The 27,034-nt window shown below is 35.0% G+C and overlaps 1 protein-coding gene across 1 annotated transcript in view; it reads right to left on the reverse strand.

Annotated features, from left to right (window-relative positions):
- Nucleotides 1–27,034, reverse strand: part of ERBB4 (erb-b2 receptor tyrosine kinase 4) — a 1,378,308-nt gene that overhangs the window by 317,253 nt on the left and 1,034,021 nt on the right. Inside the window, exons 13-15 of the mRNA XM_044670735.1 lie at nucleotides 21,291–21,423; nucleotides 13,575–13,668; nucleotides 5,597–5,751 (exon numbers count right to left, since the gene is read on the reverse strand). Coding sequence (XP_044526670.1) covers nucleotides 5,597–5,751; nucleotides 13,575–13,668; nucleotides 21,291–21,423 — 382 coding nt within the window. The remainder of the gene's footprint in view (nucleotides 1–5,596; nucleotides 5,752–13,574; nucleotides 13,669–21,290; nucleotides 21,424–27,034) is intronic.

The raw sequence follows: 27,034 nt of genomic DNA on the forward strand, positions 1-27,034 counted from the left end.
GCCAAGGGTCACAGAGCTAATAAGTTTTTGAGGCTGGATTTTACTAACTGCATGCCTTCCACTCTATTCACTATGCCACCAGCTGTCTGATGGCTAAAGACCAGTCTCTTTTATTCTATACACTGGCTTCATGGAGCAACATCTGGGTTGATGGGCACCCATCTGAGATATTTCAGCAGAAAGCTCACAGTTCCTTAATCTGTAATAAGGTATTTTCCACATTTTGTCCACATTGGTACCATTTCCTTATTTAATCTAATAAAGCTGGTATTGGTTCATTTTCAAAACAATTAAAGACCCCAATGAGATGAAAACAACCAATTTATGAGATCTACTTTTAATGGTTGCTTTAGATGTTTTTAAAATAAAAATCTGAAGAAAATATATATGTAAATATTTGATCTAACAATAGAAATTAATCATACATTAATAAATCTTTTATGTTTATGAGATATCAACATTAGAGCATAGAATCATCAATTTTTTTATTGAACAAATATATTTCAAGAAAAGGAGCAATTCCAAACACACCTGGCATCACACTTTAATTGGTAATTGATCTGAAGCATCTTATATAGTGCCAAAAAAAAGGCACAATTTATGTGATGAACCAAAACAGCTTGATCATGCCATGAAAAATCCTGCATCCCTAACCAATGTATCAAATCTATAGGAAAAAAGAGTTTTAAATGTCAAAGCTTGTAGACATTTTAGTTTTCTTGTTTTAAGTATATTTAACTTTTATGGAAGAATATGATTTTAGACCTTTTGAATGCAGGAGAATTCAAAAGAATTTCTTAACAGAAATATATGCTCTGAATTACATAAAATATAACAATTAGGCTGAGTGACACAGTTCATTTTCTTAAAATATATCTTTTCATAAGCCCATCTCCTCTGAGGAATTCTATGCTGACAGATTTATTAATATATAAAAATAACTTTGATATGTCTTCTGAAGTGACTCTCCTGCCAAAAAAAGATGAGACTAATTGCCTACTTTCTAAGGAAAGATGTGTGACTCTATAGAGTAAGGTGTAGATTATTCTCATAAATTTTATTTCTATGAGAAAATAAGTATATAAATTGATAGTTATTGATGTTCTCTAAGGTATATTTTTAATATTAATAAATTCTTATATTTTTCTCATTTCTTTGATATCTTCTCATCCTTTAAATATCCTCAATTCCATCAAATTGTGTCATTTCTACAGTGGACATATTCTGTCTTTATTTGGTCTAGTAGCTTTGCTTTTCCAATCTCTGTTTTCTTCGCTGAATTTTTATTTCCTCTATGAGCAAGACATTGATGTTAGAGGCCAATGAAGTCAATTGATTATTTTTGATGGTGAAAAGTTGATTTAAGATTCTGAATCTAGCCCAATGGACAATGGAAAGATGTATAATGGGAATGAAGATAATGCAATTGGTAACTTCTAAGGCATCATAAAATTGAATTTCTGTAAAGAATGTCATAAAATTGAGATTGAAAAGTTGGGCTAGTCACATAGCAAGGATAAGGAATAACTGATGACCAGTCTATTTGTATCCTTGTGATTTCAGGTTAACTCAAGGAAGGCATTAACGTAATGTGTGTACATCATGCTGAATTTAAGTGAGGATATTAACAAGCGTCACAGAGGATAGACAATGATGGATGGGTTATAAATTCCATCATTAGAAGATATAATGTTGGCTAAGGACATTTACATTGATATATTGAAGTATTGGCCATAGTAGCATGGCAATGCTTTAGATAAGGTAGTTATAGATTAACATGTAAAATATATATCATATTACAAATATATATTAACTGTAAAACTATATATTTCAATGAAAGTTCCACTGTAATGTCTTCTAATCATATAGAGATAGTTCTTCATTTTCAAGGACTAAGTTGGCAGAATGAAAACTCAGGAAAGTCACTAAGCCAGAATGACTTTGAGTAATAGTCTGAATATGATAGGGCTATATTATTGTAGTCTGGGGTCTAGCCTGGATAAATTCAGAGAGGCTCATCAACAGGTTGGCTCTATTGATGAATGTTTCATCCATAGGGGAATGACTTGTATATGGTAGGAATATTGATACTGAAGAAATGACAAAATCTTGAAGAACTTAAATATAAGCATTTATAGATGATACATTCTATGCCAATTCTTCCAACCATATTATTGTCAGCAATAATGCAGCAGTTCACATGTACATAATCAGTTTTTTTTTTCCATTGACCTTTGAGTAAACTATAACTTTGATTCTTTTGAGATCAACATGTTATATGATTCATAGCCTTATGGAATTGTTCCCAATCTTATTTGAAATTTACACTTTTTCTTTTTATCAAGGAGTAGTTTGACTTCATTGAAAGTCATGTAATGTTCCCAATGCAATAAACACTGCCTCCTTTCATCCTACTAAATTCTCATGCCACTCATTATATAAAAGCTCTACCTATTCAAGGTACATGTGCTACAGATTTAAAATCAATCATTCCCTCATCCGGCTGCTTATCATAATATAAATGAATTCTTCATCTGTTTCATTTATGTTGGGAGGATTATTAGGGCATTTGTTTTTGAGAGCATTTCAGTGAGATTCATAGTTTTCTGGATTTTGATACACTTATGTATATATATATATTAGTGCATATAAATATTATGTATATAATATATATTATCATCTGAGGTATTCATTATAGCCACCATATTCAACATAACTTTAGTGGAATAAGTGATTTTAGATTTCATGTAGATGGTTTTTTTTTAATGTTATTAAAAGAATTAAAGATAAGCATTTTTCTAAAATTGGATGAAAAGTCTGTTACTTTTAACTTAGTTCTGGGATTATTAAACTGACACTTTCGAGATTTATAAAAGAGATGCTGGTGGGTCTAGGACAAGCAGACTTAGAAAGCCTACACCTTGAATCTCAAAGGTCTGATGGAAATATGCATATCATTAAATATATTTGAAAATGTAAATAGTCATTAGTTGCATCACCTCACCAAAGCCTCGGTGATTTTAACCTGGGCAGGCATAACACTGTGTACAAACTTGAAAAGGAAAGACTCCCTATTTTTCTATAAAATGTAGTTCATCAAAAGCTTTCAAAGTAGAGTACTGGCCAAGGAGAGAGCAGAAATGGGAACTGCTGAATCCAAAATCACAGACTGGGTCTAGATTCCCAGGTTTGTTATTCAGGATCCTGGGCAGGGAGATTACTAGAAGAGGAGGGAGCCTAAGGCTAAAAGGCAAATGGAAAACACACCCCCTAGAATCAAGTCTTTAGAGACTTTACTTACTTAGGCATATCTTCCTGCCCCTCCCTCTCAAAGTGATGCATTCCAATTCTATCTGCCCACAGCTCTGTAGCTTCCCACCACTGAAGGAGGGTTTCTTTCTATTTGCTTACCATTCCCAGGTGAGCTTTTGGGATTTGTTTGGTAATACACCTTCACCCTCCCTCCTGGCCAGCATCCAAGATCTTGCTGTTTAGAGAAAATGATCTCTTTTTCACCGTTTCCTATTTCTATCTTCCCTCCTATATGTATTTCCCTTTATTACATAACTGTGATTTAAAAGGGCTGGGAGGAAGACACATCAGCAACAGATCCAGACTCTGTCTCTGTGATCTCACTTTCATTTCCCTAATGGCTCCATTGTAATTAGATTTGCAAAAGCAGCAAAAGGTCTCATTTTGAATGGCAACAGCTGTTGACATCAACATTATATTGAATAATTTACTGGTTTAATTTTAGCTGCAAAACAATAAAACCCTCTTGTGGATGATTATTTTAGTGAGCAAAGTTCCCTCTCTCCACCCCCACTCCCCCACCCTTTGCTGACTCGTTCTCCCTTTCCAAAGGTATCAGTGGTTCTTCGTGAAACACTCAAAACACACATCCATGCTAGTACCCATTTATTGCTTCTTAGCTTCCTCAATGAAATGCTTCTTTATGATTATTCCAGTTTCCACAGGACTCTGAGCTGGCATCCATAAATCCACGGACTGACAAAGGTAGCTTGGCTGAACTGAACTTCAATGGCAGCGTTTTTATTAGGCTACCTTTTAAGGCCTGCCACTTAGGAAAACGGCTTAAGCTGTTGATGTTCATTCTGTAGGAAATGGTTGAAACACCTCAAAATAGATGTCTTTTCCTCTGGCGGTAGATGACGTTGGTTGCTTAGGTTCTGCAATAACCCCTTACCAGCTGGTCCTTAAAATGGCGCAGAAGTTCTTGATGGATTCTTATACTAACCTGCCAGACAAAATGTGTCCACAACAGCAGGAGGAGGGCTTCAAGTTAAAGTTCAGGAAAAATACTCTCAGTTAGAATATAAGTTGGTTTTAGGAGGAAATGGGGAAAAACTCCTACTAAATGTAGAATGTTGTTCCATAAGAACAAGCAGTTGCCTTTAAATATGTTGGTAAAAATGATTTTTTCATTTTTTTGTATAATTTTTCTTCAATGATTTTCTTCTTTTTTTTTCCTGCTTCTTTGAAAGTATTTTTAGGGAAGGTTCTTTATTAACAGTTTGGACCATTGGGCCCTTACCTTTCTCCCTCCCCCTAAAAGTTTAAGAAAAATTGTTAAAGAAAGTTTAGGCATAGATATATCCTGTCTCCCCAAAAGTAATTAACATATGTTCTTCAGCAAATGTGTCAGAACCTGATACTCCTTGTAAAATAAATCTTATTGATTTAATGAGGAAAGAGGAACACATATCTCTAAACTTAATATATCATTAAAAAGGAATTTAATGTTATAAGGTGATATGAAATTAAAATTGTCTCTATACAATGTGTATATATCTAAGTTGTGTACTTAAAAATATTATGTTTTGTCAACATTCTTTGTTTCTTCTGTCACCCCCTCTTCTAAGGGAGTTGGTCATAGCTATGAATTAAACAGATAGTTTTTCAATGAAAAAATAATCTATGATAAAAAGGAAGTTATTTCCTCTAGCAAAGATTTGTCAAAAAAAAATCAACATTGCAAAAATATTATTGTAAAGTCTCAGATGTAGAAAGAAACACAGACAACCTTGAGTTCTAAATCCATCTGAAGGACAATGTCCCCTTCACAATCTACTTAGGAAAGAGTTCACTAGTTTTAGTTGGAAATATCCCAAGATTGGAGATTTTTATTCATTGGTCATAGTCCAATTTTCAAGGACCAAGCAAATTAATTTAATGTCAATATTTCCATTTTATAGCATGTCTACCCTATTAAGTCCCTGTTTAAATTATCTCTCTCTCTGTTTCTATCAATCCACACACAGAAATAAATTAATTACACAATTATATAATGAAGAACAAAAATCAAATTCTTGAAACGTGCAAGTTGTATAGAGACTCCAATGGTTATTATGGAATGAAGAGTATTTTGATGTAGTGAAAATGTAATTCACTAATCTAGTGTCTTACTTCATTGGCTGTCTAAATGCAAAGTATCAGAAATAAAACAATACTAGGACCTAGGACAAAAAGTGTTGTAAATTAAGTAGAAAGTGTTTCTTATGGATAATTTAAAGTCTCAGACATCTGGCCTTTCACATTTGTAAAGGTCAAAATTCTACCCCTCATGAAAACTTACCCTTGGGTACAGTTTGGGTGACAGGGGTGGCATTCATGGTCCTGGTCAGCATATTTAAATATAAAGCTATTGGCCCCCTGTAAACCATCAGGACATTTTTCCACACAATTTGGGCCATCCTTAAAATGAGAGCACTTAGTGCAGTTGTCTGGTCCCTGCAGTGAAAGAAGAGAAAAATGGGTGAATTTTCTCCTGAAATTTCTATAGGCAGCTGGGTTGATAGGAATACATTAGGCTTTGTATCCTTAAAGAAACTAGAATGTTTTTCCAAAATAATGAACTGGGATTTAGCTACATGAAGATAATTAATTGTAATGAAAGACACACAGACAGTTCTTGGAAATGCCTTACTGCAAATGTTACTTTTAGAGGATAATACAAAAAATTAAATTTTGGAATAATTACATTGGTTTTTCTCTATCCGCATTTCTTGAATCTATGCTACAGACAAAAAAACAAGCTTTTCCTTTAACAATTTTCCTTGTTTAGCCCCCAATAATAACTGACTAGAACAGCAAGTGATCAATCCAATGGGGTGGGGAACAACAGCACTTCCTGTGCATGATAATGTGATGGTAGCATTAGCCTGTAACAACATCTGGCAATACCACATTTGTTCTGAGGCCATTTCAATCACCATCATTATATCTTTGAAATGGAAAGTCAGGACCCTGAAAATAGTTGCTAAAGTACTCAAATGGAAACTATTTCTTTATATATGACACGCTAAATATTAATGATCAATGAATAAATTCACAAAAGGCATTAAGAACTTAGTATATTCAAAACACTGTGCTAAATGCTAGAAATGCAAATAGAAAAGCAGGATACTCCCTGTGTAGAAACTCCCATTTTAATCACAAGACAAATCAAATGGAGTTAGGCTTTAAATCAAATAGAAAGGTCCTTTGATCCTGAGGGTTCCACACAAAGCAGATGGGAATACATCTTCTCTTGTGTCATTTCAATTGATAAAAACATTTAGGTTGGCCTATTTCATGGTGCTGAGGAATGTGGTGGTGAGAATTTTCTTTTCTATGTCTTTAGTAGCTGTGTCTAATGAGAAGGCAGAGGATTTGTCCTCTGCAGAAGTAGATATCAAGTCTAGCTTCCATAAAAGAACCTGGCATTTAAAGTTCTTTACAGCGTGTACCCCTCTTAACTTTTTCATTTTCTTATATTTAACTCTCTTCCATGTACTCTGTGATCCAATTTCATTAGTGTTCCTCACACATGATATTCAATCTCTTATTTAGGACATTGAATTTGCTGTCCTCCTTTCCTGGAATTGTCTCTCTTTTAGTCTTTGCCTTCTTAATTTCTCTGACTTCCCTTCTATACCCACCTCGAATCCCACCTTCTTTAAGAGATATTGCCTAGTCCCATAAGTAGCTAGTTCTCCTCCCTTTTGAAATTGCCTTCCATTGACTCCATATGTGTTGTGTGTTCATAGTTATTTACATGTTATCTACAGAATTAGAATGAGACTTCTGTGAGGATAGAGACTATTTCTGCCTTTTCCCAGCACTTGGTACAGTGGCTGATGTAGTAGGAGCTTATAAATGCTTGAGGATGGAAGGTTTGATTGGTAGTAGAAGAAAGGATAGTGGACCCCTTCTTCACAAGGATAGCTCCCTTGGATAATTATTGCCAGGTTAGTTGAGTTTGGTGCCTAGCTTACTGAAGCTTTGTTTTGCTTTGTTAGGTGACTGTTTATAATCATTAATTCAAAAGGCCAAAGAATATTAGAGTAAAAAGATATCTCTTTAAAAAAAAAAATAACCCTTTCAATATCCCTGAGAAGCAGCTATGCAGGGCTTGCTTGGAGATCTCAAAAGAAGAAAATCCCAGTACTTCCCAAGGCCACAAAAGTCACTTCTAAATTTTTCTAATTGTCATGTGATTTCCCCCTACATCAAGGCTAAATCTGACTCTGCTACTTATATTTTTTCCCCTTTTTTTTCTGGAACAAAAAGAAAAAATCTATTCCCTCTCTCCCTTGACAATCCATCAAATACTTGAAGATGATTATTGTTTTTTCTCTAAGCTAGTTCATTCAACTAGTCTTTGTGTTAAAGGGTAGGAATTTTGGGCCCCCTACCATTTTAATTGTCCTTCTCTAGATAAAGTCCATTTTTGTAATATCCTTTCTAAAAACTGATGTGTCGAAGTAAGCACAGTACTCAAGATACAGTCCAAACAGGGCCAATTAATAGGACCATCATCTCTTTAGTATGGATACTGTACTTCGCTATCATATAACCTGTCATCTTAAGGAAAAGGAGAAGAGAACATGAATTGAAAAATGACTGAGAACAATGAAAAACATTGTATCAACATGTAATCTGGGGAAAAAAATTTTAAAAAGAAATGGAGGACTTTCCCTTAGCACTTTTGACTCTGCATAACATACTACCACCTGGTGCCAACTTTCTCGGAGGTTCCTGTTTCTAGTAATATGTGGTATTGTGAGATGGGGAAGGAGGGTTGTCCTGCCAATTCAAAGCCTAAGCACTGGATGCTTCCTGATCACTCACTATATGGTGATGGAAAGCCAAGCTGAAATTCAATGTGTATGTTGGCACAAACAAATGAACATTCTCTTTTCTTTTTGAAAGTAGTAATAAGTGGTTTAAGTCTCTGAAGAAAAAGAGACAGTAGAGTACTGCCACTGTCTTTTCTCATCACTTAATCACTATGTGTTTGTGAATGTATGAAACCCCTTGTTTCTTTGGTCTCTCTTGAGGTTTCTTTCCCAATATTAGATGGGTAAGTATTAGAGATAGAAGTATTAGAGAAGAAGAAGAATTACGACTCTGTGAGCTTCTAAAGTTTTGAAGAACAATAAGATGTTCACAAACTAGCTGTTCTCCACAGCAGCTCTACAAAGTGACATATTTGAATCTACCTACTAGTGAATCTATCTAATAGCCTAAACACTATCCTTAAAACAAGGAAGAGGCTGGTCTATTGGCTATTCTGGACTCAGAAATGAACTTGTAAGAAGAAATATTTGTGACAACTATTTTAAGTTTGAGCCACCCTCTCTTCAATGAGTGTATGCTTCTGGTTTTAGAAGCTTTGAGTCTTTCTATAGCTTCTGAGTAAATTTTGTTGTTCATTTCAGTCATGGCCAACTCTTTGTAATTCCATTTGGGATTTTCTTGGCAACATTACTGGTGGTTTGCCATTTCCTTCTCCAGTGGATTAAGTGACTTGTCTAGGGTCACAGAGCTATTTGGTGTCTAAGGACTTATTGGAACTCAAGTCTTCCAAACTCCAGACCTAGTACTCTGTGCTTTTTGACAACCATTTGCTCTTTTCCTAAAGGAAAATTAGTGTTGAATTGAGATTTAAGATAATTGTCAATAATCAAGTGATAGTGAAACCATAATAATGGCCCAAGTTAAATGAAATTGTGAAGGAAAAGATACCTGAGATTGAGATCAGTAATTCAGCTGCTCAGGGGACCTACTTCTGGAATCTTGAGGAGCAAGGGAGAAGTAGTTTTGCCCTGCAGACCTGACATTTTAATAGAATTAGGGTTGGGAGAGAAAGCTGAGTCTAGATAATGTGCTACACAAGCACACATTTTATCTCTTCCAAGAGAATTGTAATGGTTTTGGAAGCAGGGATGGTTTTCACTTCTGTCTTTGTATCTCATGTACTTAGCACAGTAACTGACACATGGAAATCACCTAAAAATACCTATTGAATTTAGACCATCTATGAGAAGGGCAGACAGAGCCAGCAGTATATAAATCAAAAAATCAAGGTATGTGACCATCTCTGGAAAAAAAATGAAGACACGGCCCAGCAAAGAAGTTTAGTAGTGCAGTAGTTAATAATTGTCAACAAGAGACTGTTTTCAAGCTTGTGTCTATTCACTTATTTCATTATTTTAAGGTGAGAATTTCTGCACACACACCCCCACCCTCCATTGCTCAGTAATTTTATAGTCATATCCAACTCTTCTTGTTCCATTTGGATTTTCTTAGTCAAGATAATGAAGTCCTTTGCCATTTCCTTTTCCAGCTCATTTTGTAGATGGGAAACTGAGACAAACAGGGTTAAGGCCAGGGTAACACAGTAAATGTCTGAGGCAAGATTTGAATTTAGGAAGATGGGTTTCTGATTTCAGGCCCTGTATTCTCTCCATTGCCATCTAGCTTCCTACTAATACCTTAAGGAATGCCTCATTTATGAAACCTAATAACCATGCACCATGAAAACTACTAACAAAGACTTCTTACCTCCTATCCAAAACTTCCAAAATGCTTCCAATTTTAACAACTGCTCTTGGGCAGTTACGCACCTATTGTTGCCTATTAAAAGAAATCATTTATTGAACATGTATGCACAGTGATACAGCTAGGTTGTCTTATAAGACAATAGACTTGCTGATGTCTTCTTCCTGTGCTTGAGTGGTGGGGAGGAAGTTTAGTATGAGCCAATTGGGTTTTTCTGTTCTGAATTGAGAATCATATAATGTTAAAATGAAAAGCCTGGGCTAAATAGGCAAGGCAAAACGAGCTTTAAACTCAAATCCATTTGCATTTATAATTTAAATATGATCAGGTGAAGTCTTTTCTATCTTGTTTTCTAAATGGTTGTAAACAACATAATTTAGACGTACATGATTTTTTAAAAGCATAAATGGAATTCCAAAAAAGACAAAATTCCACAAGTACTAAAAATATCCCAAAAAACCAAATTGACTTCTAATCTCATTACTATAAAAAAGAAATTTTAAAAAACTCAAAGGGCTGTAGATTTGCTTCTATACACTTAAACTTTGATCATTTAGTCTTAAAACCCCAAAGAACTAAGTACTTTGAAGGAACTGATAAACATGATAAGTGAAAATAGAAGTGAAGACAATATCCTTTTCTTATCTCTGACTCCAGGCCACCTCTTAACTCAAAAATCTAGATCACCATCTGAGAACTGGCTGAAAGCCAGAAGTTACAGACTGTATATCTTAAGTGAGGAAGTACTATTTCTTTCTGATAAGTAAAGAAAACCTGTATCCAAAAAAGATTTAGAAAACTATTTACTTCTCTCTTGTCTCTCAACTTTTTTTTCTCCTTTAAGATTTTGTCTCGGTCTCTGTTTCTAGATTTCTAACTCTAATTCAGTTGAATCCTTGTGCCACAAAACAAATGAACTCAGTAGCCCATCTCTATGGTTATTTTAGGGGAACACATAGCTTCCCTGCCTCTAGACATCAGTTATGCAATCCTTATTTACAAAAAGCAAAAGTGGTGCTTTACTTGTATGTGCCCTAGTGGTTTGGATTATTGACAAACATTAAGTGCTTACTATGCCCCAGGCATTATTGCTAAATTTTGACTTGATAGATAAGAAAGCCAGTCCTGGCCAGCCAAGAGCTTCCATTCTAATGGAAGAAGAAAACACTTAAAAAAGGAACTGATATAGGTTTGTGGAGGTGAGAGGAGTATGGTAAAAGAGAATAGCATAGAGAGGAATAAAGATAGGGCTATGCCCAGTGCCATTCATAGATTGAGGTTTTGGCAAGATCCAATGAATAAGTTTCAGAGGATACAGGGTGGAGGATATGTCCAAAGTGTAGATTGCAAAGCTAGAGTGAGCTTCTAGGATGAAGATTTTTCTGGGGCATGTTGGAGAAAGTCTAGAGTGCATCCCAGAGAGAGGTGATAGGTTCAAAGAATGATAGATAAAATGATCAAAAAGTTCAACCCCATAAAGATCATAAATTGTAGATAAGTAGTAGAGTTAGTTGCAACCCCAAAAATCTCTTCTTTGAAGAATGGCCTAAGACTAAAGAGAAGGTCACTGAACTCAGTGATCAGAAAGTCAGTGGGAATCTTTGAAGAGAAAGTTCCAATAGAATGATCAGTCAGTGGATAAAGAATTATTAGGTGCTAGGGAAACAAAGAAAAACAAAAGACATATTCTACACTTGAGGAACTCATTACTTAACTATGGATCATAATAAGGAAGATAGAAAGCAGATAAGAAAGTGTTAAAGAGAAAGTGAATTGAAAAGTAGAATAGACATCACACTTTCTAGAAGCTTGACCCTGAAAAGTTAATGACTAATAGAAGGTTTGAAGTAGGGACTATGATTTTCTTAAGAAAGAGAAAATAAGAATATAGAAAAAGAAAAAGGTACTAGCCATGCCAACCTGAGAGTTCCAAATATAAATTAAATGACAGATCCTATTCCTGGACATGGAAAGATGCAAAAAACTAAGGGGATAAATAATGAACCAAGGTTCTGGAAGAGATGAAAAATATTAGAATAAAGGACAAAAAGACCAAAGAACTTAACAGTGGAAAAAGGGCTGGGATAGAGAAGAAGAGGAGTTGTCTTTGGTAAGAAGTCAGTTAGAGAACAAATATATTAAAGATTTTAACTTTTAAGAAAGGCAAAGTTACCTATTTTGAGTGTGTGTGTGTGTGTGAGAGAGAGAGAGAGAGAGAGAGAGAGAAAGAGAGAGAGAGAGAGAGGGCGGAGAAGACTTTTATAGTATCAGTTTTGTTGACAACATTTAAATCATTCACAGTTGATCATCTTCCACAATTGTTGTTAACATATACAGCTTTCTCCTGCTTCTGCTCATTTCACTTTGCATCATTTCATATAAATCTTTCCAGGTTTTTGGTGTGTGTGTGTGTGTGTGTGTGTGTGTGTGTGTGACATTTCTTATAGCACAAAAGTATTTCATTACAATCATATACCATAACTTGTTCAACCACTACTCGACTGATAGATATCTCTTCAGTTTCTAGTTCTTTGCCACCACAAAGAGAGATGCTATAAATATTTATGCCCCTTTCCCCTACCTTTGATCTCTTTGGAATACAGACATATGCTATTGGTGGTTCAAAGATATGACAGTTTTGTGGTCCTTTGGGCATAGCTCCAAAATGTTCTCCAGAATCATTTTATCAGTTCACAGCTCTACCAACAGTCAAATAGTGCCACAGTTTTACCATATCTCCTCCAACATTTATATTAAGCATCAACTAGTTGCCAGTTACTCTGCTAGNGAGAGAGAGAAGGAGAGAGAGAGAGAGAGAGAGAGAGAGAGAGAGAGAGAGAGAGAGAGAGAGAGAATAGACAGTTTAGAATTAAGAAGAGGGTGAAAGGTTTGGAAGAACTGAAAAATAATTTGCTTAGCTAAAATGAGAGACCAGTTAAGGAAAGCTAGCTAGCATGAATTTATGACCAAATTTTTAGAATGAATTTGTTATTTTTCACAACAATAATCAGTAACCTGAGACTGAGAATGGAAGAAGGTTTTAGATATTTCCTAAATTTGGTGACAGACAAAAAAGAAATGGGAAAACCATTTAAATTATTAATGATTCCTTTTGAATTAATGTTTGTCTACATTGGAAAATTTTGCCCCCACATTTATAGATATTTAAAGATAGGTGAGACTTGATAATACCTATCCCTTAAAAAATGATGCAAAAGATTATTATATTTTGAGATGAAAATCTCGGGGGCTTTAATAATATTTACTTGAATAATTCAAAGATAAATTACCACAAGAAAAAAAAGGGTTTCATTTAAGTGTATTAAATTCCAGTTATCTCTATGCTGCATTAACCTCTGATATTGATTACACAAGAAATCTTTCTTGATCATGCTTTTTTGAGAATGTTCTTTTTCCCTTGAAACACACATGATAATTAGTACAAATAGTTTGGACTATTCTTAATGGAAAATCATAACTATACTACTTTAGCTTCATTATTTGTGTTTTTATTTCCTCCGGTAGATTTTAAGCTTCTTGGGGGAGGACAATTCTTGCATGCTTTTGTACCTATTTAATTCTTTCTGGTAACTGCAAAAGTAGTGAATCAGAGTTAGGGTTCAATAAAAATTAAATGAAATAATGTTATCACAAACATATTTGTATATCCTTTAAAATGCACAGTTACAAACAGTGATATTATACTGTCATATTTACTTCTTGCTTACCGGTCCATGGCATGTCAAGATGCCATCTTCCATCTTCTCACATTGGGGGTCACATTCTACACAGATGGAGCCATTCTCAAACTCCCGAAATTCACTGGAAAAAAAATCAGTTACATGAAGAGAAATGAGCAAACAGGCTATCAACATGAGAAATATAATAATATCTCCTAAAATTATATTGCAAGGATAAATACTAGAGTACTTTCTGTATATGTTAAAAAGTTGAGAAACATTTTTTTCTTTATTTTAGTACATGAAGGAATAACTTCTCCATTATGGAAAAACATAAAAGTTGTCCAGATGGCTCTCTATATTCTCCACTGGAGAAAACATTAAGTTCACATTGGGAAAAGCTTCTTTCTCATGTAATATAATTCAATTCAGACTCCCGTATAAAAGTGAAAGTTTTACTGACATGGGAGAACCATTTTTTTCCATTTTGTCTAAAGTCGAGCCAGCATTTCTCTGAATGATTCTGGGTAGCAAGGAGTTTAAAAATTATTTTAAAAATTACGTCAGCCTGAAGCTCAATATGTTTTAACATATGAAGCTGGCTATTTCACTATTATATTTTTCTGTTGCAAAGTTTATGAAAACTACTGATCCTTCAAATCTCAAGACTCTTCAATTTATTTTTGATGTCTTCTAAAAGAAACTTCCTTCATTTTTAAAATATCAGCCATTGGAAGATATGGTTGGTAGAGTTAATAGGAGAGATTTTATTTTTTTAGTTTACTGATCTAATCAGTATCAGCAATATTACTATTTTTGTTATAGTATTATTGAGAGGCAGCATGGTTTAATGTACGGGAAATGCACTAGTGGTTCGAGAGTCAGGAAGATCTGAGTTCAAATACTACCTAACAGATACTTACTATGTTACTCTAAGCAAAGCATTTAACCTTTATCTTCTTTAGTTTATGTTTGTGAGAGAAAAATGAGATGATATTTGTAAAATGGTTTGCAAACCTTAAAATGGTATATAAATCTATCATCATCATCATTAGGAGTTGGCCTCTGAGTCAAGAAGAACCGGGTGCAAGTTCTACCTTTGATATACTGGTTGTGTGACTGTGGAAAAATCAATTAATCTCTGAAAACCCGAGGCAATGCTTTTTGAGGGGCAGTTACTATTGTACTTTCCTGGAGGGAATTCTTTGTTGTGATGAAATTTTTTAAAAAAGACAAATAAAAGGCTGATCTTATATAATTATCCTATTTTCCCATTTAGATTCATGTGAATTAAATCACTTTCATATATAAATAGAAAACATATTAATTAAATTAAATCACTTTCATATATAAATAGAAAACATATTTTTTTTAAAACCCTTACCTTCTGTCTTGGAGTCAATACTGTGTATTGGCTCCAAGGCAGAAGAGTGGTAAGGGTAGGCAATGGGGGTTAAGTGACTTGCCCAGGGTCACACAGCTGGGAAGTGTCTGAGGCTGGATTTGAACCTAGGACCTCCCGTCTCTAGGCTTAGCTCTCTCACTGAGCTACCCAGCTGCCCCTAGAAAACATATTTTAAGAGGACAATCTTTCAACTTTTTTTAAGACATCTGAAAATTAGTATTCTCCCTCTTAAATTGTTGGTATTTTGACTTTATCATAATGATATCGCTTTTTTTCTATCAGCTTCTGTTGTTTATAGTACATGTGCTTAGAGCAAATAACAATGAGTGACATCATGGTGGCAGAGATGGAATTAGACACAGCTAGATAAGATGCTGGCAAGAAGCACAGCCTCCAAGGCTTGCCTTCTCTTCTAATGGAGTGCAGTTCACATTCACCCAAAGATCATTGGGCATTCAATGGTTAGAAGCCAGAAAATCAACATTCAATTCTCCTTTTCATAAAGCGCTCTTTGTTTTACATATTAATGACTTCCCACCAGGCTGATGAAGCAAGAATGCATTCAAAGGGGAGCAGTTCCTCAGTTTAAAGATCTTGGATTCTCAAAGTAGCAAGGGAAGGGAAAGACTAAGGGTAGATACCACCACTCCCACTCCACCTACAAACTTGGAAAAGTGATTAAAAAGATAATTCACATTCTACTTCTAATAACAATGATATTCAAACTAGGTACAAAGGAAAGGACATCTGGAAACTATGGAATAATTGCATCTACTACACAGCTGCCAAAATGATATTCCTCAAATTCAGGACCAATTCTGCTGAGGAAGCTTCAGAGTTCCCTATTGTATCTATGATAAAATATGAACTCAGCTGTTTGGCATTTAAAACTCCTCACAATCTGGATCCAGCTTCTCTCTCAGGGTTTATTAACATTACTCACATTAATTCCCCCTCACATACATTTTATTCTAGCCTAGGGGTCCTTAACTTTCTTTGTGCCATAGACCACTTTTGGAAGTCTGCAGGAACCTATGAATTCCTTCTCTAAATGACATTTATACCTACCTTCCCAATAGAAGGCAATGAGAAATTTGAATTAGAGACAGTGGAAATAAAGAAGAAGCTTGGTGGTATAATGGGTAGAAATATGGTCCCAGTTTCAAGAAGACCAAGTTAAAATCTAGCTTGAGACACTTACTCATTGTGAGTAATTCATTTAATCTCTGTCTTTGTCAGTTTTCTCATACATAAATGGGGCTAATGTAACCGATATCCCAAAGTTTTGAGGATAAAAGGAGATAATATAATACTTGTAAGGTGCTGTGCAAACCTTCAAGTGTCAGACAAGTGTTATTGCTATTGAGGCTGTTATTACTGTCATTTTTATAAAGATGCATTTTTTTTTCTATCCAAGTTCATTAAACTAGTATCCACAGGCTCCTGGAGGGCTCCATATACTCCAGCTTAAGATCCACTGTTCTAGACTCCTTGCTGCTCTCTGAACTGAATTTCTATCCCCCATCTTTGTTCTTTTACACACATCCCTGGAATGTTTTCTGTCATTGCAACTTCCTTTAGTAAACTTCCATTTTTCCACCAAGTTTATCTCAAATTGTAATTCTTTTGTAAGACATAGTCTGTGTCCTTCACTTATCAGCAAAACCCAGCCAATTATATTTGTTTTGTATACAAGTGTATTTGTCAATATGTTGTAGCTCCCTCATTTAGTAAAATGCTCCTTTGTTGAGCAAAAGGAGTGTACATTTTTGCATACATGTTCCCAAAACTTAGTATAGTACTAACACATGGTAGGTACCTTGTAAATACTTACTAAATTAAATCTAATTTTTTCAAAATGTATCCTCAGATTCCTAGGAAATTCTATTGCCTAGAAAATTGTATTTCCTGATTACAATGGAAAACCAAGGTTTCAGTTGGACAAAATATAGTCTATTAATATATTTCTGTTTTCAAAACCTTTCTTATCCCAATAAAATAAATTTTTTTCTTTCATTATCCAAAAAAATTCTGTGTTGACTTCTCTCCTGACCTCTTATCTTGAATCTCCAACTATTTGTTTTACTTTAGACACCATAAACTCAACATCTACAAAACTAAGATTAATTCATATTCCTATCTTCCCGCTGGCCCCGGTTTACACAGTAGGTGTTATCCTCAACTCATAACTCTTTCATCTCATATCCTATGTGTCTCTGTCCTATGAATTCTACTTTCACAATATCTCTCTTATATTTGCGAGATATATGTGTATATGTATAGGGAAGGTGGAGGCGAATGAGTGCATATTTTATATTTGTGCATATATACATAGATTTATATTTATATAATGACATAAAGTTCATATTTCTGATATTAATAAACTGAATTAAGGAAATGGCTACTCTGATGATTTTTGAAAGAGTCATATCTTGTGTTGAATTTATTTAAAACAAAACAAAAAATGAAGAGAAAACAAGTGATATAACTTTGCTATTCTTTATTATAATTCAACAGTAACAGACTGCAGGACAGCATTCCACTGGACTGATGCTGTGTCGACTACTGTAAGTAAATCATGTTTGAAGATCAATTACTTTTAAGTACATCAGGAAATTGTATACTCCAATATAATGATGGCTCAGTGTTCTCATTAATGTAAGTATTCCATCCAGAAATGCAGATCTGAGTCCCTCAATGCTTACATATTTGCTATTTTTCACTTCTAAGTTCTTGCATTAATTAGCCACAGAGGATCCATGTGACACACTAGGGACTTCCTCTTTTTCTATTGGCATTGCAATGATGGCAACAGTCTGAGAATGAATTATTTCTTGATCTTAAGTATGTATTCAGGCCATTTTCTTTTTCAGGAATACATTTAACAGGCTCATGGATATGGTGCTGGAATAATCTTAAATGATCATTGACTTTTTTCACTTCGTTTCACAGGCGACAAAACTGAGGGAACAGAGAGGTTAAATGACTAGCCAAGAATAACAACTAGTAGTTATCTGAAACAAGATTTGAATCCAGTTTTCTCTTATTCCAAATACTATTCACTGTGCCAGGATAACCCTTTACTTTGTTTTGCCTAAATCAATTTCTTCATTATTTAATCTATCATGTAAAAAAATCTCTGTAAGAAGACGATTCAGGAGAAAATGCGTCCTGTTTGGTCTCAATTATAACTGATGTTTTTGAAAATAAATTGGGATTCTAGTTTTCATATTTAAACATTCCTTTTCCATCTTTTCCTCATTTCACAGACTGTTTTGCTTTCTTTCCAACAGAAAGACATAACCGTGTCACAGCGAGCTATAACTTTGAGCCCATCAACCACTGCCTGCTCAAGTACAAAATTTCTATGAGACTAATGCAAACAAGGGAGGTCTACAATGTGATAATTTGTGAGGCTTACAGGAAGATAGGGGACATGGGGCATTAAAGTCAGGCAGAGCAAATCTAACTTCTGTAAATCCTTGCAGTTAGCAATATGAGAACATCTGATTTGGGAACAACAACAAAAACAAAAGCCTCATCATTCCTAATGAGGGACAACCACGATGCATGAAATGACATAATATGATGAACTGATTTTATGAGTCTATGAAATGCCAAGCTACAAGGTACGGAGTTGATTTTATTGTTTTCAATGAGATGGCTGTAGTTCCTGAGGGAAAATAGAAATTAATTTAAAATGTAGGATTTAGAATGTGTCCTTGTAGCTTGTCGCTACAATCCTTAGAAGCAGAATATTTCCAAGAAAAACATTCACTAAAACTCTCCATCCAATATATGACTGTGGTCTCTATATATGGCAGATCAACAATTAAAGACCTTGAAACAAGAATCATTTGAAACAGAAGCCCCCGTGCTGCACTGATTGATATGGAAGAGCAACTTGGTGTTGCCAATTGCTGGTCTTGGATTCGGGAAGAACTGGGTTGAGGGTCAGTTAAGTAGCTCAGTGGACAGAGAGCCAAGCCTGCGTATTGGGAGGTCCTGTGTTCAAATCTGGTCTGAGACACTTGTTAGGTGTGTGACCCTTTGCAAATCACTTAACCCTAATTGCCTAGTCCTCACTGCTCCTCTGTCTTAGAATTAATACTAAGATAGAAGATAAGGGTTTGAAAAGAAAAAGAAAGTAACATGATGAGGGGCAGGAAGGTAGCCTAGTGTATAGATACCAGGTCTGGATATAGAATGTCCTGGGTTCAAATTTTGCCTCAGATACTTCCAACTGTATGACCTTAGGCAAATCATCTAACTCCAATTGCCTATCCTTTTCTATCGTTCTGCCTTAGAACAGATATTTAGTATTAATTCTAAGACAGAAGGTAAGAGTTTAAAAAAAAAAAAAGAACTGGGTTAGAATCCAAATTCTGACTCTAGTATAGCTGCTTGGCCCTGGATGAGTCACTTAACCTCTTAACATAGACAGGTGATGCAATGTATAGAGTATGAGAATTAAAGTCAGGAAGACTGAATTCAAATCTTTCCTCAGAAATTTACTAGCTGTTTGATCTTGAGTAAGTCACTAAAGCTCTGTCTGACTCAGTTTCATCAACTGTAGAATCAGGAAGGAATACTTAACTCTTAGTGTTGTTGTAAGGATCAAATATGTTAATAATTATATTTAAGAAAAAGAGGGGGCAGCTGGGTAGCTCAGTGGATTGAGAGCCAGGCCTATAGACAGGAGGTCCTGGGTTCAAATCTGGCCTCAGCCACTTCCCAGCTGTGTGACCCTGGGCAAGTCACTTGACCCCCATTGCCTACCCTTACCACTCTTCCACCTATAAGTCAATACACAGAAGTTAAGGGTTTAAAATAAAAAAAAAAAAAAGAAAGCCTTATCCAAGTGTCTGCTACATGGTAGGTGCTTGATAAATATTTATTCCCCTCCCTTCTGCTTTGACCCTCAGTTTCTTCATCTGTAAAATAAGATCATTAAAACTTTTTGAACCTGCCTTTCTGGGTTATCATGAAATTCACATCAGCTAATAATGTATAAAAAAGCATTTTTTAAACCTTAAAGGAATATAGAAATGTAAATTGCTATTATTATTGGCCTAACCCAAAATTACATTTGGAGGTATTCTTTCACTGTGTGTGCTTATAAAACAATAGAGTGAAATTTAACATGGACCTAAGGTTGGAATGTAGAATCTAAGAGCTATCCAAGACAACTCTTAGAGACTCATAACAAAAACAGAGGGGGCAGCTGGGTAGCTCAGTGGATTGAGAGCCAGGCCCAGAGATGGGAAGTCCTAGGTTCAAATCTGGCCTCAGACACTTCCTAGATGTGTGACCCTGGGCAAGTCCCTTAACCCCCATTGCCTAGTCCTTACAACTCGTTTGCCTTGGAACCGATACACAGTATTGATTCTAAGACAGAAGGTAAGGGTTTAAAAAAACAAAACAAAGCAAAACCAGAAATCCACTGCTATAGAATAAACAGAATCTGAACACGCATTGAAATATAACACCCTTTATTTTATTTCCTCCATAAATCTTTATCTAGTGTAAGCAATATGTATTTTGTTTCACAATATGACAAATATGGAAATATGTATTATAAAATAATATATGTACCACCTATCATATTACCTACCTTCTTGAGGAGGGAAGGAGAGAACATGGATCATAAAATGTCCAAAAACTGTTAAAAATTATATCAAACTCCTACCCCCCAAATTTTAACATTTTACAATGTAATTTAGAAAACATTTTTATAAAGAGTATACATGAATAAAAAAAAAAGAATCTCAGGTGTGGGAAAAGGAAGAGGACCAGAGACAAGCATCTTGTTTCATGTGAAAAAGTAGAATTATATGTATTATACAATCTATAAAATTTTCATAATTTAATCAGACCTACATGCTATTCATGAGATTGTTTTAGACTATGCAGTCGAATGGTCAGACTCATTGCATACTGGTTCTATTGGTCCTCACCTTTCTGGAGTACATTAAGAATCAGATTAAAATGTAAATGAGAAATATTTAACAACAAGTAAAAGTAAAAAAAAAAAATAGATAACATCAATTTGTGTGTGTGTGTGTGTTTTAATGTCAATGAATAGGAATTCATTTCTATTTGAGCTTGAAATCACTCTTCTGGGCGTCTTATTTGGATCACCCAGAAATTTTATTTCAAATTTGCCTTCTTTTTTACTTCTAAAGAAACACCTCATACAAAGTATATATTTTCCCCTCAAGCAACAGCTGTTATGTATCTGATGTTTTGACCAATGTACACATCCTAAAAGTTGATCATACTGCTATTGTTTGAAAAGCTGAAGTGACAAAGCTAGCCAAGAGCTCATGGGGCAAAAGGTAGTAAGTAGTATTTCTTACCCATCATAGAGATTACAGGACTCGATGCATGTCCGTCCCCTGCTGAAACGTTTACACGATAAGCATTGGTCTGGGCCTGGCCCCCAGCAGCCATCGCTTGAACACAGAAGATTACATACCATTCCTTCTGCAGCTGGAAAACACAAGAGAAAATGGGGCAGGAAGGAGGAATGAAAGTTAAGCCTGAATCCACATGCACAGATATTATAACAGCAAGTTTCATTATTATAAATTTTCAACCACAAAGTCAAATGAGACATTCTACCTATATATGAAAGTCCTTTGAACAATACAAAAGCCTAGAGAAATGAAGAAATCATTATTATCATTTATTATTATTATGCATATCTACTCAATGTTATTATTATTTAAAATAGTTCATTCACTTCAGAGGAAGCACAGACAGCCACCACAAATCACACAGTGTTACCCAATGGCATACTGCCATGCGAATGAACTACATTCTTCTCTGAGGCAGGGCCATTAATTTTTGTTTCTCCATTTAAGATCACAGTCCAGGGTAGTCCACAGCCCATCAACCTTCATCTTCTTAAAGATTATATATTATAATGATGGTTATAAAATAAAAGAATCTCATGACTGTTGCCTTCAGGAGGGTGACCTTGAGAAGACTTCTAGTCCACCTTCCTTCAGGATCATCTCTTAACTATGAGAAAAACACCAATCCTGATTCTAAAATTCTGTGAAAGAATATAGTCATTGAAAAAAATGTAAGCTCCTTGAGGGGAGGAGATTGTTTTTATTTTGTCTTTATATCTCTTGTGCCTAGCATTGAGATGTCATGGGCTCTTTTTAAATGTTTGTTGAGTTAAATTCAAGTACATTTAATGCTTAATATCACATCAGTACATGTAAAACTGTGCTGTTCAGCAGTATAAGTAGTTTCAGAAAGAAAAGACAACAAACTCATATTTGCAAGAGACCCAGCCCTGCCAAAATGTACAATTACATGTCCATTTCTTTAAAGATTTTGTTTTCTATTAGTATAAAGGGAGGGCTGCTGGGTGGTAAAGTGGAGTCAGGCCTGGAGTCAAAGAGACTCATCTTTCTAAATTTAAATTTGGCCTCACACACTAACTAACTATGTGACCTTGACAAGTAATCTATAATACAGTTTGCCTCAGTTTCCTCATATATTAAATGAGCTACAGAAGGAAATGACAAGATACTCCAGGGTCTTTGTCAAGAAACCCCAAACTGAGTTAGAGTGAACCATATATGACTGAAAACAACTTTAAAATGACAATAAATACTTTAGAAATGGAAACTCAGTCATAAACAGTTCATAATGACTGAGTTCATCAGATTCCTTCCAACGTCATAACTATAGAAGAAGGAGCCAAGGACTGGTAGTAGAATAAAAAGACAAAACCGCATATCATAGAGAATGAGATGAGGTGCCAAAATCCAAGAAAATTACTGAGTGGTGAAGAGAGAGAGAAGAAAGTAAAGCTATAGGAGGCAGAATGAAGGATGTGTAGGAAAATCTAAATTATTTCATATAAATCATATAATTTCAAAAAGATGAAATAATTAAGAAATATTTATTAAACACTTACTATTTGGTAAGAAGCTCAAGAATGGCAGGGTAATGAGAAGAGGTTAATATGAAATCCTAAAGAGGGTACAGCATCCAGAAGGAAAAGGTGATACACAGTCGAATGCTAAAATCAAGTAGGATCAAGAGTGAGGAAAGGCCATTAAAAAATTAAAAGATTATCTGAGGCTTGGAGGGGGCAGTTTCAGCTAAATGATGAGGTCAAAAATCAGATTGCAGAGGGGTAAAAAAAGGGGGAGTGATAAGAGAAGAAGCATACACCCATGGTATTCCATTTTTTCCCCCAAGAGATTTAACTGAGAAGGAGAATAGAGATGTAGAATAACAACTAGTGAGGACTATGTGATCAAGTGAGAATTTTTGTTGTTTTGTTTTTGTTTTTTTGAAGGATAAGGGAATTGTTCCCATGGTTTTAGGTAGTCTGGAAGGAGCTAATAGAGAGGGAGAGATCAATGAAAAAGAGATTAAGATAATTGTTTGGACAATTTGTAAAAAATGTCAGGAGGGGATGGAATCAAGGGCATATGTAGAAACACTTAGCTTGTCAAGGAGGGCCATATCTCTTTATCTGACATTAGAGTGAAAGAAGAGATAAAGGGAGGAAATTGTCTGAATGATGTAAGATGAGGAAGGGAAGAATGGGAAGTTTTTGGCAAAAGACTAAATTTTTTTTTCCTGCAAAGTATAAAATGAGATCCCCAGCTAACAGACTAGGGAAGGGGGTGAAATGGGAGGCTTCATGAAAGATGATCCTAGTGGATATCAAATAAATTAGAAAAAGATAGTTGCCCAAGTGTAGTGAGAGTCCAAATGAAATTAGTTAACATAAATTTAGTATTTTTGAAGGAGTTTAAAGTTTTCTTTTATGGCTTCCTAACCAAACTGTTCTGTAAAAATACAAGATGAGGTAAAAAATATTAATCAAAGGATAAAAGAAGATTTCTGACACTAGATGGAAGATGCCTAAGCAGCCTAAAGTAAGGTATAAGATTTAATTTTTCTGTACAGCTATGTTAGTAATTGGACTGAACTAGACAGAGTAGGGTTCATTTGACTACAATCAGAACTCCAAAGACCTTGAATATTACCTACTCAAAGTTCCTCATTTTATACTTGAGGATCAGTGGCAAGAATTGATTAGCCCATGTCACAGAGCTATTAAGTCATAGAGCCAAGACTGGACCAAAGTCTACAATTCACAAACTCAGTGCTTTTTATGGTCCAGACAGAACTATGTGTAGCTAAGACTTATGCCAATTCCTGTGAGTTAATATAATGAACCAACTCATTAGAAGGATTCTGAAATTAAAAACTAGAAGCAGAATTAAGATTAGAAATGAGGAAGATGAAGATGGATAATGGCTTAAGGATAAGAACAAAACAAAACAAAAAAAGAGGCTAGCTGGGTGCTTAGTGGATTGAGAGCCAGGCCTAGAGATGGGAGGTCCTAGATTAAATATGGCTTCAGACACTTCCTGGCTGTGTAATCCTGGGCAAGTCACTTCACCCCCACTTCCTAGCCTTTACTACTCTTCTGCCTTGGAACCAATTCACAATACTGATTCTAAGGTAGAAGGTAAGGATTTTAAAAAAAAAAACATTAAAGGTGATAAAAGGAGAGGCCCTTTACTCTTTGTGATTAAGCCACAATTTCTAGATTAATATAGTTACAGACTCCATTTTCCTAGAGAATGAGAATAATAGCCAAGTAACAAGCCAAGAAAGAATATGAAAATGTGCTTAATTGGTCAGAAATGGTGTGTTTGGAAATTAGTAGCCAAATTTCTTTGATATTTGTTTTCAAAAGACCGAAGGATTAGGACAATGAATAAGGCTTTGTCTGTGAACAGAGAGAAATTAGACTTATAAAAATGGTTTAATCACTCTCTTCCCATTTCATTTGGGGAGAAACTAGGTTGAATAATCAACTCGATGTCTTTTCTCTGGCAAATGGGGTTGCTTCTCATAAAATGCTGGTCCTTATAAATAGTTTATTAAAGTGTTTTATATCTATCTTATATTTAGTCATTAGGTATAAGTACAAAATTAGAATTGACACCAGGGCTAGGCTAAGGTGTTATTCAGGAACTGACTAGGCAATGCTATTATAGGTAGCTGACTTTAGGTTGGGGATTAGTTATTCTGTATTAAAAATGATTTTTTAAAATAGTAGTATTTGGGTGAACTTTATTACAATAAAATTATATAAAGATTTTTTCAGAAATATCAAAAGTTATTCTGTACTACCTTCCCTAAGAATAAACTAAAGATCCCCTAGAGTCCTAGGAAGATGATCTATGATATTTTACATTGTATATGAGAAAGCCCAGACAGCTCTTTTCTATAGAAGATGAATTATAGACATTTGATCTTCCTTAAATCAAACTACCAAGAAAAGAAATGAGGAAGCTGATTTTGGCTCAACAGGAGTTTGAAGGTGCAGAGAGGGTCATAAGCTAAGGGTAAAGTATTTTCTTTGATTCATGTCTTTCCTCCACAGAGTGGAACATCTCTAAGTGGCCTACTTAGGTTCTTTTTGACTTTCTAGGCCAAAAGCAGATTCATTATTTCTATATGCCTTTAGTCATTTATTGATTCATTCACTGAATAATCTTTCATAGGACTTGTCTCTGAGCCTGGGTTCAAGTTGTTGTTCTGAACAATACCAGCTATGGAATTCTAGGAAGTTGTGAAGCCTCTCAGTTCTTCAAGGTAATTGTCTCTTTAAAAAATAGTAATATCTTCTGATTTTATAACATCTATGTTTCCTAATGTATAACCCTCTTCTCCTCCCAGAGAATAAGCCTTTAAAAAAAGAATATAAAACAAAGAATATAAGGGGAAAATAGTTCAGCAAAGGTTACAAACTATTAAAGATTCTAACATTGTATGACATTTCCCACACCTATACCCTCTCACCATGAGTATCTTCAAGAAAATTCCAGACAACCAGCTGTCTGCTATTGTGGAGATCCCTTTTCATGTATGATTTCGATATGATGGCCTCTGGGATCTCTTTTATATCTTAGAATCTCTGATGCCTTCAGTGAAGTGAGCTAAGATGTCTTCCTGGAGTTATCATCAACTCCCATTTTTTTCTTACTCCACATATCCACGTGTGAAGTATTTGTTCTATTTTCACAATATATTTCACATCTGCAGCCTTCTCTCCACTGACATAGCTACCACCCTAATTTAATCTTTTCTCATCTGCCTAAACTATGGCAAAAGACTTTTAATCAATCTTCCTGCCTCTATTTTCTTCTTTCTCAATCTATTCTCTACAATATTGCCAAAAAGACATCCCTAAACCATAGGTCAGATCTTGTCATTCCCTGGTTTAAAAAGCTTTTAATGATTCCCTAATGTCTCTGGGATATAACATAGACTGCTCTTTTAATATTTAAAATCCTTCATAGTCTCTCTTTATCCTTATCAGAAGGAATGCTCTTTTTCACCCAAGTTCCTTTGGAAATAGGAAGAAAGAGATAGAAGGAGGGAGGAAGTGAGGCAGGTTGACAGGCAGGCAGCAAAGCTAAGAAGGAAGGTAGGAAAGAAGGAAGGAAGGAAGGTAAGAAAGATTTATTAAGTACTTACAAGGCTAAGTGTTATAAGTTAGCTCATTTGAGCCTCACAACAATCCAGGATATATAAAATTTAGGTACTATTACTATCCCAATTTTACAGGTGAGGAAAATTAGGAAGACAGATGTTAATTGACTTTCCCATATGGTCTGAAGTGGGATTTGAACTATGATCTTTCTCACACAGATCGAGGGCTATATCTACTATACCACTTAGTAATAGGTATCAGGATCAATTATTGCAATTAATCATGGATTGATTGACCTATCAGAATTATCTCCATCTGCATAATTGTGGTTTGTGTAATTTATATATTCATATATATATCACACACATATATACACATACACATTCAGAGAGAAAGAGAAGAAAGGGAGATGAAAGACAGAGACAGAGAGACAGAGAGAGAATTGATTCTTTTGGTATAGCAATATTCTATTACATTCATATTTATCACTTTGTTCAACTATTCCCTAATCGATGTGAAGCTATTTTTTTCCCCAGTTGTTGGTGTTGTTTGCTATCTCAAAAGTGCTGGGGCGAATATTTTTTGTATATGTGTGGGTTTTCTTTAGTCTGA

The sequence above is a fragment of the Gracilinanus agilis genome, chromosome 3 (genome assembly GCF_016433145.1).
Source record: "Gracilinanus agilis isolate LMUSP501 chromosome 3, AgileGrace, whole genome shotgun sequence".
NCBI classification, from domain to species: domain Eukaryota; kingdom Metazoa; phylum Chordata; class Mammalia; order Didelphimorphia; family Didelphidae; genus Gracilinanus; species Gracilinanus agilis.